General features: G+C 42.7%; 1 protein-coding gene across 6 annotated transcripts in view; it reads right to left on the bottom strand.

Moving 5' to 3' along the window:
* The window catches only part of ARHGEF12 (Rho guanine nucleotide exchange factor 12), a 210,500-nt gene that overhangs the window by 102,721 nt on the left and 94,679 nt on the right, over window positions 1–13,100 (bottom strand). For 3 of the 6 annotated variants that reach the window (XM_070426256.1, XM_070426251.1, XM_070426253.1), the window contains 4 exons: window positions 9,295–9,473; window positions 7,617–7,694; window positions 7,327–7,449; window positions 5,693–5,833 (listed from right to left, as the gene is read on the bottom strand). In XM_070426256.1, coding sequence (XP_070282357.1) covers window positions 5,693–5,833; window positions 7,327–7,449; window positions 7,617–7,694; window positions 9,295–9,473 — 521 coding nt within the window. The remainder of the gene's footprint in view (window positions 1–5,692; window positions 5,834–7,326; window positions 7,450–7,616; window positions 7,695–9,294; window positions 9,474–13,100) is intronic. The other 3 variants (XM_070426252.1, XM_070426254.1, XM_070426257.1) reach the window with 2 other exon arrangements.

Below are 13,100 nucleotides of genomic sequence, written 5' to 3'. Positions count from 1 at the left end.
AAATTAAGCTAGTTTGTTATGTGTTCAGTAAATAGCCTTGCTACAATATATTATCTCTCACCCAGATTTCTACAAAATTCATTTATTTATGGAGTCTCAGTTTCCTCATCTATAAAATGGTAATACTGCGCCTTGAAGATTATTATGAGAGCTAAAGAGTATGTGTAAAGTATTAGTTACAACTGCTGACATAACGCAAGTATTCCATAAATGATAGCCAATTATTAGCCATTCAACACATATTTGTTCCTATTAAGCCTAGTCTTCTTTTTTCTATCCTCACCTGAGGATATGTTCATTGATTTTTAGAGAGAGAGAAACAGAGAGAGGGAGAGACATCAACCAGTTGCCTCCTGTACGCACCCCAAGCAAGGATCGAACCCACAACCTAGGTATGTGCTCTGTGCGGGAATTGATGGGGTTTGGGACAACACTCCACCAGTGGAGCCACCCAGTGGGGCAGCAGTCCTCTTTTCTTACACATCTCCCTGCCTCTACTCCACTTCACTTTCCACATGGACATGTTTCTGATTGGGCCTGTCTTTTGCATGCAAGACAAAGACCAAACTCTTTAATCATTCATTTTGCTGTTCATTCAAATCCTATCTAATAAAGAAGGAAATGCTAATTGATCCTCACGCCATTGCAAAGATGGCGGTGCCCACAGCCAATAAGGAGGGAATATGCTAATTGACTGCCACGCCCTCAAAGATGGCGGCGCCCACAGCCACAGATGGCGGCTGCCCAGCCGCCCAGGGCCATCTGAGGCTCAGGTAACCAGGGCCGGCCGAGACTTGCGCTGCTGGCAGTGGCAGCAGCAGAGATGTGATGGGGCATAGCCTTCCCCTGATCGCCGGGTCGCCTCCTGCCCCTGAGGGCTCCCGGACTGTGAGAGGGTGCAGGCCGGGCTGAGGGACCCCCCCTCCAGTGCATGAATTTTCATATGCTGGGCCTCTAGTACTTAATAAACACTAACTACATGTCAAACACTCTTAATTCACTGAAATGCCTGTTTCTACATTTGCAAATTCACTCTATTTTAAAAAGTATATACATCTAAGCCACAGAATTTATTGTAACATCACTCTAAATACAAAATTCAAAATTCAAAATCCCTATAATATGTCAGGCTTTGGAAGCATAAAGCTGAACAGGACAGTCCCTTTGCACTCAGACACTTTCCATGTAATGGTAAGACCACGCCATGAAGAGAGACAGGAAAAGCAGCTCTAAAGCAGAAAGGAGAGCATGAGAAGGGCTCCCTCAGCCAATGCTGGTACCACAAGTGGCAGCTTGGACTCGCCTGTGTCTGCGATGAAGGACAGCCATTTCCTCCAGGCCCTAACATAGCAGGAAAACTTTCACTGCTCTCCCACGGCGAGGCATTTTCACACACAAGCGCCTTAGCTTATAGAGTGCTCGCACTTTGCACCTGGTAAAGGCAGATTGCTTACCCCCTGGGTAAGTTTGGCCAGTTAGTTACTTCCATTTGGCCTGCTTTTTCTTGTAAAGTTATGATAACAACAGCACTACATTACACGGCCGTTTTAAGAATTAACTAAGGGATGTGAAACACTTGTGACAGCATATTACATGTATGCACAATAAATGTTAGCTGTTATCTTTTTTTTCTTGAGTCAAAACTGAATTTCTCATTAAAACCTTTAGCATACCCAATCCTAAGACTCCTGGTGTCATTTTTCACTCACACACACACGCACACACGCACGCACACACACTCACACTCACACACACTCACACACACACACACACGCACGCACACATGCACACACACACACACACAATTCTCGTATCTTCTTTGCACAAGGAACTGAGTCATTGGGTCTAAGCCTCAAAAGGTGGCCATGATGATGGCTTAGGCCAGTAGCTTTCCTTTTTTTTTTTTTTTTTTACTAGAACCTTCAGTAAGGCAGGAATTTTACTGTTAAATATAATACTTGGGTGTGTCTCTGTGTATGTGTCTGTACATATATATATATGCACATACAACAAAGTCACAAGAAGTAACACCACCTCTATATGCAAAGCACTCTTATTTCCTATTCTTTTTTTTTTTTTTTTTTTTAATATGCTGGCCCCAACCAACTAGATTGATTTTATGAACGAGCTTTAAAAACGCTGCATTGGACTACGTTCCTCATCACTTTAAAAAGGGGTGGTCTGCCCTGGCCGGTGTTGCTCAGTGGATAGAGCATCGGCCTGAGGACTGAAGGGTCCCAGGTTCGATTCGGGTCGGGGGCATGTGCCTTGGTTGCGGGCACATCCCGGGTGGGGGGGGGGGGGGGGGGGGCGTGCAGGAGGCGGCTGATTGATGCTTCTCTCTCATCGATGTTTCCGGCTCTCTGTCCCTCTCCCTTCCTCTCTGTGGAAAATCAATAAAATATATTTTTTAAAAAAGGGTGATCTATTTGTAAGTCATTATTCTATCATTGTATACTACTTACAAAGAAATGCTAAGTAACACTGAATTTAGCTTTTAAGTATTTATATGACTATGAAGTCACATCATATTCAACTTCAAATATTTTATCTTTTAACAAATATTCATATTTGTTCATCTAGCAATTTCTGGGTTAATCACGAAAGTGTTACTAAACATGAGCTATTAACTTAAGTCTACCTAACAGAATTACTAGTAAGTCTTTTCCTCTTTGCAACGGCAAAGGGCCCCATGTTTCAAGACTGAATAACTCTGCCCACAGATGGAATATTAACCTGCTCTTTTTTTTTTATTATTAAATCTTTATTGTTCAGATTATTACATTTGTTCCTCTTTTTCCCCCCCCATAACTCCCCTCCTTCCAGCTCCCACCCCACCCTCCACCCTCACCCACTGTCCTCATCCATAGGTGCATGATTTTTGTCCAGTCTCTTCCTGAATCTCCCACACCCCTTTTCCCCTCAAGAATAGTCAAGTCCATTCCCTTTCTATGTCCCTGATTCTATTATAATCACCAGTTCATTCTGTACATCAGGTTATTTATTCACTTGATTCTTAGATTCACTTGTTGATAGATGCATATTTGTTGTTCATGATTTGTATCTTTACCTTTTTCTTCTTCTTCCTCTTCTTAAAGGATACCTTTCAGCATTTTATATAATGCTGGTTTGGTGGTGATAAACTCCTTTAGCTTTGTCTTATCTGTGAAGCTCTTTGTCTGACCTTCAATTCTGAATGATAGCTTTGCTGGATAAAGTACTCTTGGTTGTAGGTTCTTGGTATTCATCACTTTGAATATTTCTTGCCACTCCCTTCTGGCCTGCAAAGTTTCTGTTGAGAAATCAGCTGACAGTCGTATGGGTATTCCCTTGTAGGTAACTGAGTTTCTTTCTCTTGCTGCTTTTAAGATTCTCTCTTTGTCTTTTGCTCTTGGCATTTTAATGATGATGTGTCTTGGTGTGGTCCTCTTTGGATTCCTTTTGTTTGGGGTTCTCTGCGCTTCCTGGACCTGTAAGTCTATTTCTTTCACCAGGTGGGGGAAGTTTTCTGTCATTATTTCTTCAAATAGGTTTTCAATATCTTGCTCTCTCTCATCTTCTGGCACCCCTATAATTCTGATGTTGGTACGCTTGAAGCTGTCCCAGAGGCTCCTTACACTATCTTCGTATTTTTGGGTTCTTTTTTCATTTTGCTTTTCTGGTTGGGTGTTTCTCTCTTCTTTGCATTTCAAATCTTTGACTTGATTCTTTCGCTCCTCTGGTCTGCTGTTGAGTGTCTGTAATAATATTCTTTATTTCAGTCAGTGTATGCTTACTTTCTAGATGGTCCTTTATCACACCATCGAGGGTCTCATTAGATTTCCTGTACATCTCAACAAGTTTATCGACAGACTCTAGAAGCCTCTTGAGAGACCTCAAAAGTGTGGTTCTGAACTCAATATCCTCCCTTGATAGTTTTGTCCTGTTTCTTTGTCTCCGCATTTTTTACGCTTTCTTGGTACACCCCATAGTGGTCTTTGGGCCCAGTCTTGTTGTAGTTAAGCCTTGATTGTTGTAGTTAATACTAGAGGGATTTGACCTCCAGGCCGACTGGCTGTGATAATCAGCTGTGTCTGCAGTGGAAGAACTTCTGTCCTCTAGGGAGGTGCTAATCTAGCCTTTGCCTGAGGCTATCCGGCAAATGCCTCTGTGCAGGGCTTGGGTGGGGCGGGTCCCACGGGATCAACAGGGCGGAGGAGGGAGCAGTTACGGCTGCTCTCAGTCTGTCCCCAGGGGCTCTGCCTCTCTGTCCCAGCAACAGCTGCAAACCTCGGAGGGACTGTAGCCAGACAGTCCTGCTTCTCCCGTTTGAGTCTGGGTCCCTAGAGACTCACCCGGATCTGGAGCTCAGAGTCTGAGGCTCCCTCCGGATTGAAACAGTCAACTGCACCCTCAGCCACCAACCCGCACCGCGCGCACTCCGCACCTTAGTATTTTACTTCAGCACTGTGCCTCCTCTGATTCTCCGTTCCTCCTAGTTGTAGAACTTCCATTCAGCCATGTTGGGGTTCAGCCCCAGCAGGTCCAGGGGTCCCCAAAGGTGTGGACGGAGTCAGCGAAGAAGGAATGACACGGAGGCAGCATTCAGTTGATCAGCAACCTAGCCAGGTTCTCTAGCCAGGATCTCCAGCCAAGTTCTCCAGGTTCTCCAGCCAGGTTCTAGCCTGGATCTCCAGTCAGGTTCTGTCGCTAGGTTCTATCCAGGTTCTGTAGCCAGGTTCTCCAGGTTCTCCTGCCATGTTCTGTCTAGGTTCTCCAGCGAAGTTCTGTAGCTAGGTTCTGTCTAGGATCTTTTGCTATGTTCTCTCACTAGGTTCTGTCTCTAGGTTCTGTGTGTAGGTTCTCTCTCTAGCTTCTCTCTCTTGTTGTCTTGTTACATCTGTATTTATACCAGTTGATTTTAATCCTGTCAATTTCTATTGCAAAGGTTAGGGCGTTTCTTATCTCCATTCCAGGGAGTAAAGATTATGTAGCTTAAGGGTGATTGTTTGTAGTTAAAGTGATTAACTACCCGCCTGGCACTTAGTTAAGAGGTTTTATCCCCTCCTTAACTTCAGGGAAAAATCCCTACCTGGGAAAACAACCTTTCTCAGAGAGGTGACCTTGGTTAAAACACATAGTGCTAAAGGGAGCAAACATATTAAGAACAGTATGCCATATATGCCAGGTCCCTTGAAACACATGCTGTGCAGATGTTTCTTCTCTGCAGCGACTGTGTCAAGCAGCAAGGATGGACCGGCTCCCGGCACAGCCAGCCTTCCTGTGGTTCTGAGTGATGTCCGTTCCGTCTTTTAGTTGTATTTCTGAAGTGGTTGTTCGAGGCAGCAAACTCTGGCGTTAACCTATGCCGCCATCTTGGTTTTCCTCTAACCTGCTCTTAAAGTTATCAACAGCTGGCCTTCCAGTTCAGTAAGAAAGCACTTGTGTTATTAGTTTTCCTACCCTCAAACAAGATACCATCTCCTCTAAAGAAACATGTGTCAATGGTGTGCAAGGGAAAAGTGAGCTCTGGAATGAAAAGCTCCTCTACAACAATGTCCAGAATTTCTGCTTATCAGATTGCTACATTAAAGATGGCAACAATAAAAATATAAGCAGGAAGAGAACACAACTCGATAACTCATGCAACTTAAAATTAAATCTAGAGAGCAGCTTTCAGAAGAACACAGGAGGACAGAGATGTGGAGCTCACCTCTGCATTGTCACTGCTGGGCCACGATGCATCTCCGCTGCTACAGTCAGCTCTGCCTAGTCCGTCACCAGGGTCTGCTCCCACCTCACTGACTGCGTGTGTGTCACTGCAAGGCTTGGAGGATGTAAGCACAGCTCCGTCCTAAAATGGATTAAACACAAGCACATTAAAGAGACTTTCACTGTGGCCTGCATAAAGAAATCGAGTTGCACTACGATCTAAAGAAGAATGCTAACATCTGGCCAGTTTGATGTGATCAAGAATGCTTAAAGATCTAAAAGTTAAAAACATAAACCACTACTAATTCTGTGGTTGTAAAATGGCAATGATCAAAGACAGTTTAGTAAGGAGGAAAAAGTTTGAATTTCCATATAGAACATAAAGGTAAAACAGTTTGTTAAACTATATGATTTCTATTTCCTGCCCATTAGTAAAGATTATTACACATCGCATCTAGTTCACTGCCTTTCAACACTTCAGATTTCAATAAATCACAAATACTGAGATACAGTGCTCTAACATAATGATAAGCTTTTAGATCAGGAACCACATTTTTACTATTTGAACATAGTAAGAATGCTGTCTTTGCTCAGTAATAACAACATAAAACTGTCAACATAACTGAAGGGTATTTCTAAAAACATCTATAGTTGATGGAACTGAAAGTGATAAAAAAAATAAATAATGCAAAATAAAAAGTATGCTAAACCAGCAAGTCAGGAGACCTTATAAGTGTGATCTTGTGTACGTCATTTAACTAGTTTAGGCCCTAGTTCTCACCATCTTGGCAGGATTTTTATTTATGCTAGAGGACCTTAAAAAGTGCTGTTAGTGCTAGATCCTGGCTGTCAATGCCAGGCCTAACTGAGGAAGAAGAGCAAATCAGCAGCTCTTACTGCTTTTAAATGATATAGGCAATTCATCCTTTTTGCTTTAAAATGAAGTAAAGGAGCTTTTCATATCCCACATCTGAATATTATAGAATATAAATCTGGTTGAGATTTAATGCTAAGCTATTTTTTCTAATGACACCATCATCTCCATACTTATACTTATGTAGCAAATTCAGCTGAAATCTATTTTAAAATTACAATGAAATTATAGTATTAGAAATGTGAATGTGCTTTGAATTCATCAGACAGGATTTAAATTCCAGTTCCATTGCTTCTGAGCCAAATGATCTCAGCAAGTTATTTAATCTTTCTGAGTTCTTTAAGTGTGTATGTAAAATGGGGGAAACATCAGAGTACCTGATGTAAGAGGGCTGTTGTGCAGACTAAGAAAATGCCTGTCCAAGTACTTACCACAATGCCTGTCAATTTGTAAAATCTTATAACTATACTTAAAAACATAATTGCAGAAGGAACCTCAAAAATGTAAAATATATATATATATAAATACATTTTAGTAATTTGTCACATCAAAGCAAAAGCAGTCTTTTTAAAATTATTGTGGAAAAAAAACATCAAATCATGAGCAAGGCAATAATCAAAGCCCACATTTCTTTCAATGAACCATTATTTCTGTCATGCCCTACACAGGGCCGCCTTTAGGACGTAACTTTTCCAACAGGCACTGCGGCGCTATCTGGCGCGCTCAGAGCACAGAACCGGGGAGGCTCTCGGGGGTGCTGCTACCTGCGTGGGGCCTGCGGCTTTGGAGAGCTGCTCCTGCAGCTGAGGGAGGAGTTTCTTGGCCTCTTGGATCTCTTTTAGCAACTTTGGGGTAGGTGCTCGATTGTAATCTTCCTGCAACAACTGAAAAGTTATAAAAACATTTTGATAATTGATTGCTTATGTCAAGAAAATAGAGAGTCTATTCTTAGTCAAATAGCTGATGGCACCAATCCCACTGTCTGCCTGCGACTCTGACAAGAAGCCAGTCATTCTGACTGCCTGGACACAGCCCTTTCCTAAGGCAGTACCTGCAGCCGTTCCTGTTCTTTCTGTAACATTTTTCTCAGAATTTCTACTTTCTGGTTATGAACCACATTGTTTTCCTCCTAGAAAAAGATAAAAAACCAACAAACAAAAAAGAACCAATACCGGAAAAGTGAAGCTAAAATAATAAGGAAAACGAGACATACAATGTTATGCCCCAGCTCTGGTTTTCAATATCTATTTCAATTGTTTATTTCCATCACTTATAAGGATGGACTTTTAGACATGACATGGAAGATAACAGATTACAGGGAAATTTTAGCCCTTTTCACTTTTACTAAACTAGGATTCAAGAAAACATTAAATACTTATATTAGTTGGAAAAATGAAGTTGGCTTAAGTCTAGGAATAATACTCATGCTTTCCTATCTTTAGATCATTATTGTCAACCCCCACGCATGGCTCATATGCCCAGTGCTTCCTTCCTGACCTCACGCCATCTCTCCTTGTTTTGTAACCCTTTATTTAATCAAATTAGTCTTCCTAAAATCCTGTTATAACCACATCACTCTCTTGCTCAAAAGAAATTTTAATGGATCTCACTGCCTATCTAGTTACATATAAAGTAACCTGGTAGCTGTGAGTTTTTTGAAAATAAATAGTCCTAAGTTTTCAAGCTCCTCTTCCACTACATAAATCCTTAACAGGCACCAGGTACTTCCAAAACATATTTGGTGCTTTCTTGGCTCTTTCCCTCTACTTCCTCTACCTGAGTTGCCTTCATTTCCATTGCCACCACTCACTTGTGATCTGTTTTTCAAGGCTCAATTAATAAAATAGCTTTCGACAAAGTCCTTCCTTGTCACAACTGATGTATTTTTTCCCTCCTTGGAATTCGTACAGAACTTACTGTTTTCCCCCTCATGTCACATTCTGCCTTTGTATTGTAATTACTTACATACACTTAACTCCATCTTAAACAATAAAGGTTTATTAAGCACCTACTATATGCCAAGCACTATGTACTTTTTTCCAGAAACTAGGGGCTCAACAATAAACAAAACAAAACAAACAAACAAATAAACAAACAAAATACCCATGTTCTTTCAAAGTGTATATTCTTAGGTAATATAGACCTTGAACATAGGATATTTTAAATATTTTTGTGAGTGGCAAATGGTTTTGTGTATAGTAGGTGTTTAATATTTTTTAAATTAAATCTCCTGTCCCAAGACTCAGTAATCATTCCAAATTACAGCTGACCCTTGAACAGCATGCGAGCTAGGGATGCCAGCCCTCTGTGCAGTCGGAAAGCTGTGTGTGACTTTCCACTCCCCCAGAACGTTACTAATAGCCTATTACTGACAGGAAGCCTTACCAATAACATAAACAACCGATGAACACATATTTTGTATGTTATCTGTATTAAATACCGAATTTTTACAATAAAGTAAGCTAGAGAACAGAAAATGTTATTAAGAAAATCATAAGGAAGAGAAAATACATTTACTGAAAAAAAAAAATCTGTGCATAAGTGGACCTGCACTCTTCAAACCCATATTGTTTAAGGGTCAACTATATTATGTCATTATTATATTAGGAAGTTATTTTCTAGAATCTTGAACTTAAATTCGTTTATCAGCTCAATACCACAAAATTCTGAATATAAAAAGTGAAAGCATTATGCAACTGAGCATTTACAAAGATGTTTCCCGCTCTTACCCCCATGAGCACAGGACTAGTAATTCTCTCCATATTCCCAGATGCTCCCGGTGAGTGAGGAGATGTCATGATAGGAGACATGTGTCCAGTGACTGACGGCTCTCCTTCAGAATCAGCAAGTGGGATCTGGGGCATCCCCGGGGGGCGTCCCTGAACAGTGAGAGCTACATAGGAACCCGCTTGGGTGGGCAGAGAAAAGAAAGGGAAAGCAACATTGTACACAAATTGTTACAGCATTTCACTACTTAGCCTTTAAGTTCTAAAAGTGTCGTCATTTGAGAAAGCTGCACCAACTGCTAACCACTGATCCACATAAAAACAACCCAATGTTTTTTTACGAATCCTCTAAGAATCTAAAAGAACAATGTCATTTTCAGATAGTAAATTACTATTCATAATATTACTTAAAAGCAAATAAAATGTATAACTCCCCAATTTTTAATTAGAGAAGAGTGAATTAATATCAACCTTCTACTAATGACTATGTTTAATTAATTTCTTAAATGCAAAGCCCTAGCTGGTTTGGCTCAGTGGATAGAGCGTCAGCGGACGGACTGAGTGTCCCTGGGTTCGATTCTGGTCAAGAGCACATGCCCAAGTTGTGGGTTTGATCTCCAGTGCGGGGCGTGCAGGAGGCAGCTGGTCAATGATTCTCTCTCATCACTGATGTTTCTATCTCTGTCTCCCTCTCCTCTCCTTTCTGAAATCAATAAAAATATATTTTTTAAAAAATTCTTAAATGCAAATTTTAAAAAATAATTTTAAGATGATAATTAATTAGGCAGAGTTTAACTAATTTTCTAGAATATAATGATGCAATTTTAAATTAACTTTACTAGATAAAATTGACAAAAAGTATACCACAAAAGCCAAGAAAAATCTCCATATAAGTAATGAGTTTAATTTTTAAAATTTGGAGAAGACTGATGGGGCAAGATGGCTGTGGAACCAGGAGACCGTGTACCCGTGCTCCCAGCCTGAATGGACTGACAGCTGAAATGCTATGCGGTTGCCTGGAAAAGTGAGAAGTGTAGCTGACCAGACATTATTTGTCTAAGAAGCCCTGAAGAAACAGCGTAGAACTGGTAAAAGGGAGAGCCCCCCGGGGCGGATGCTTGGCTGAGGCCTAAGTGATACTGGCTGCAAAGCTCCCTCCACGCAGGGACCCCCAACCCCAAGCAGCAGAGACTGGAAGGAGAGTCCGCGCAGCATCGGGCCAAGGGGTCCAGGAGACTCTGCCTGCCTAGGAGGCTGGGTCCTCCCTTCCCAGTGACAGAATGTGCCAGGTGCTGGCTGCCCCAGAGGGGACTCCCCGCAGGCTCTGACTGCTGAAGCTGCACAGCAGTGTTTGGCTCAAAACACCAGGCGCCTGAGGGCTGCACCCAAGAGTGATTTGAGGGATGCTGGGCTTTCCTGAAAGGCTTGTGCAGAGCCCAGAGTGATGGCGTGGGGAGGGGAAGGGGAGTCTCCAGCTGGATGTGTGGGGTTGGAACCCCCTGGCACCTGTGGAGCCACAGGGCCTGCTCCAGCCTGTAGAGTTGGCAGCGGGCAGGTCGGGGATTTTATTTTATTATTTATTATTTTTTATCCTCACCTGAGGATATTTTTCCATTGATTTTTAGGGAGAGTGGATGAGAGAAGGAAAGACAGAAATATCAATGTGAGAGAAACACATTGACTGGTTGTCTCCTGCATGAGCCTGACCAGGGCCACGCCTGGGAAGAGTCTGCAATTAAGGTAAGTGCCCTTGACCAGAATCGAACCCGGGACCCTTCGGTCTGCAGACCCATGTGCTATCCACTGAGCAACACCAGCTGGGGCTAGATCGGGGATTTGAAGCCTGCACCGAAGTGAGTGGGAGCACAAGTGGAGCAGGGATAACTGGTCCCAGCTTTCCTGAGACGCCATGTGGAGATTCCGGAGTCCGGAGTGGGGCTGACTTCGCAACCCCTTCTGCTTGGACTGTGGCGCAAGAGCACCAGGTCCTGGCAGGCTGAGTCTCTCTGGATGGGATCCCATGGGAAGGCTTCCACTGAGGAGACAGAGGAGGGAGAGCTGTGCTTTGTGACTGCACTGAGGAGAGGCTAATCCAAATTCCCTGTGCATCCAGGCGGCCAGGTCTGGGAAGGAGGGGACGGAGCTCGTCTCCCCCTCTTGTGGGCTGGGAACACCCCTACCAAAAGGGGACCAGATCCTCCGCTGGGCACACTTTGGTGGGGGCAGGAGAACAGCCCAGAGTAGGACATCCCGAGAGTAAGACCCTCAAGGCCGTTATCTAGCAGCAGAAAAGGCATAGCCCAGTCCTGAGGGCGAGACTGGCAACATTCGCAATCGCAATCTCTTTTTTATTATTATTTTATTATTTTATTGATTTTAGAGAGGAAGGGAGAGGGAGAGAGAGAGATAGAAACATCAATGATGAGAGAGAGTCATTGATTGGCTGCCTCCTGCACATCCCCTACTGGGGATGGAGCCCGCAACCCAGGCATGTGCCCTTGACCAGAATTGAACCTGGGACCCTTCATTCCACAGGCCGACGCTCTATCCACAGAGCCAAACCAGCCAGGACTCGGAATCTCTTTTGAAAAATCCCACTGAGCCAGGGCAGCAGAAACTTCTCCTGCAGAATGGGCGGTAGGTAGGCCGTGTCCAACCCGAGCCTGCCCAGGCCCCCTTGCAGGGAACTGGAGTTGGAGGATATGGTAGAGACTGAGGAGTTGGGCTTTGCAGCAGAGATTCATTTCCCCTCAGTGAGTGCCTGATGAGTAATCTCTAAGCTGGGGGCCCACTAGCTCTAGCTGTGCTCACCTGGCTTCACCCTAAAGACTCTCTTCAGAAAACACTGGAAGAAAACCAGGCAACCAGGGAGGCGGGGGGGGGGGGGGGGGGGGGGGGGGCGCGCAAGCAGAGTAGCTGACGCCTCAGACTGACCACAGCTACAACAGACACCCAGAGCCAAACGTGGACAGCTCCTGACGTTGGCTGACACAAAAGTGCCTCCCAGGAGGCCTGAAATCAAAATACAAAACAGTGAGTCTGATCATGTAATCCATCTAGAGCAGTGATGGCGAACCTTTTGAGCTCGGCGTGTCAGCATTTTGAAAAACCCTAACTTAACTCTGGTGCCGTGTCACATATAGAAATTTTTTTATCTTTGCAACCATAGTAAAACAAAGATTTCTATTTTTGATATTTATTTTATATATTTAAATGCCATTTAACAAAGAAAAGTCAACCAAAAAAATGAGTTCGCGTGTCACCTCTGACACGCCTGTCATAGGTTCGCCATCAGTGACCTAGATGAATGTCACTTGGCTGATTTAGTTGTAATTGTTCTTCTTTTTCAATATTTTCTTCTTTATTGCTTTAGTATTATAGCCATTAATATTTTTGTTATTTTCTCTCATATCTTACAGGCCTCCTTCCTTTTTCCTTTTCCATTCTTTCTCAGTTTACCTTTACCTTTCTTCTTTTAACCATTGCATAACTTTTTCCCTTTCCTTCTCTGTCTTCTTGTCTTTTTTTTTTTACCTTTTTCCTTTTCCTACTCTCTACTCATAGTTTTTGCTCTCCTTTGTTCTTTAAGAATTTTTTTCTGTCACTTTTCCACTATTCTCTTTATTTTTTTATTTTACTATTAGTAATATTATCTTTGTCTCTCTTTTTGTTTACTATTCTTGTTTTCTTATCTCTTTACTAATTCTCCTCTCTTTTGTGGTTGTTTCCCCTATCAGCACATGTAAAAGAGCTCGCATAACATGGTTTTGGTTGAGTCTTACAGTTACCCATCCTCAGAGGAGAGCCCA

This window comes from Myotis yumanensis, unplaced genomic scaffold (assembly GCF_028538775.1).
Source record: "Myotis yumanensis isolate MYYU_CA2020_CCGP unplaced genomic scaffold, mMyoYum1.0.hap1 SCAF_10, whole genome shotgun sequence".
NCBI lineage: Eukaryota > Metazoa > Chordata > Mammalia > Chiroptera > Vespertilionidae > Myotis > Myotis yumanensis.
This window is presented reverse-complemented; position numbering and strand designations above follow the sequence as displayed.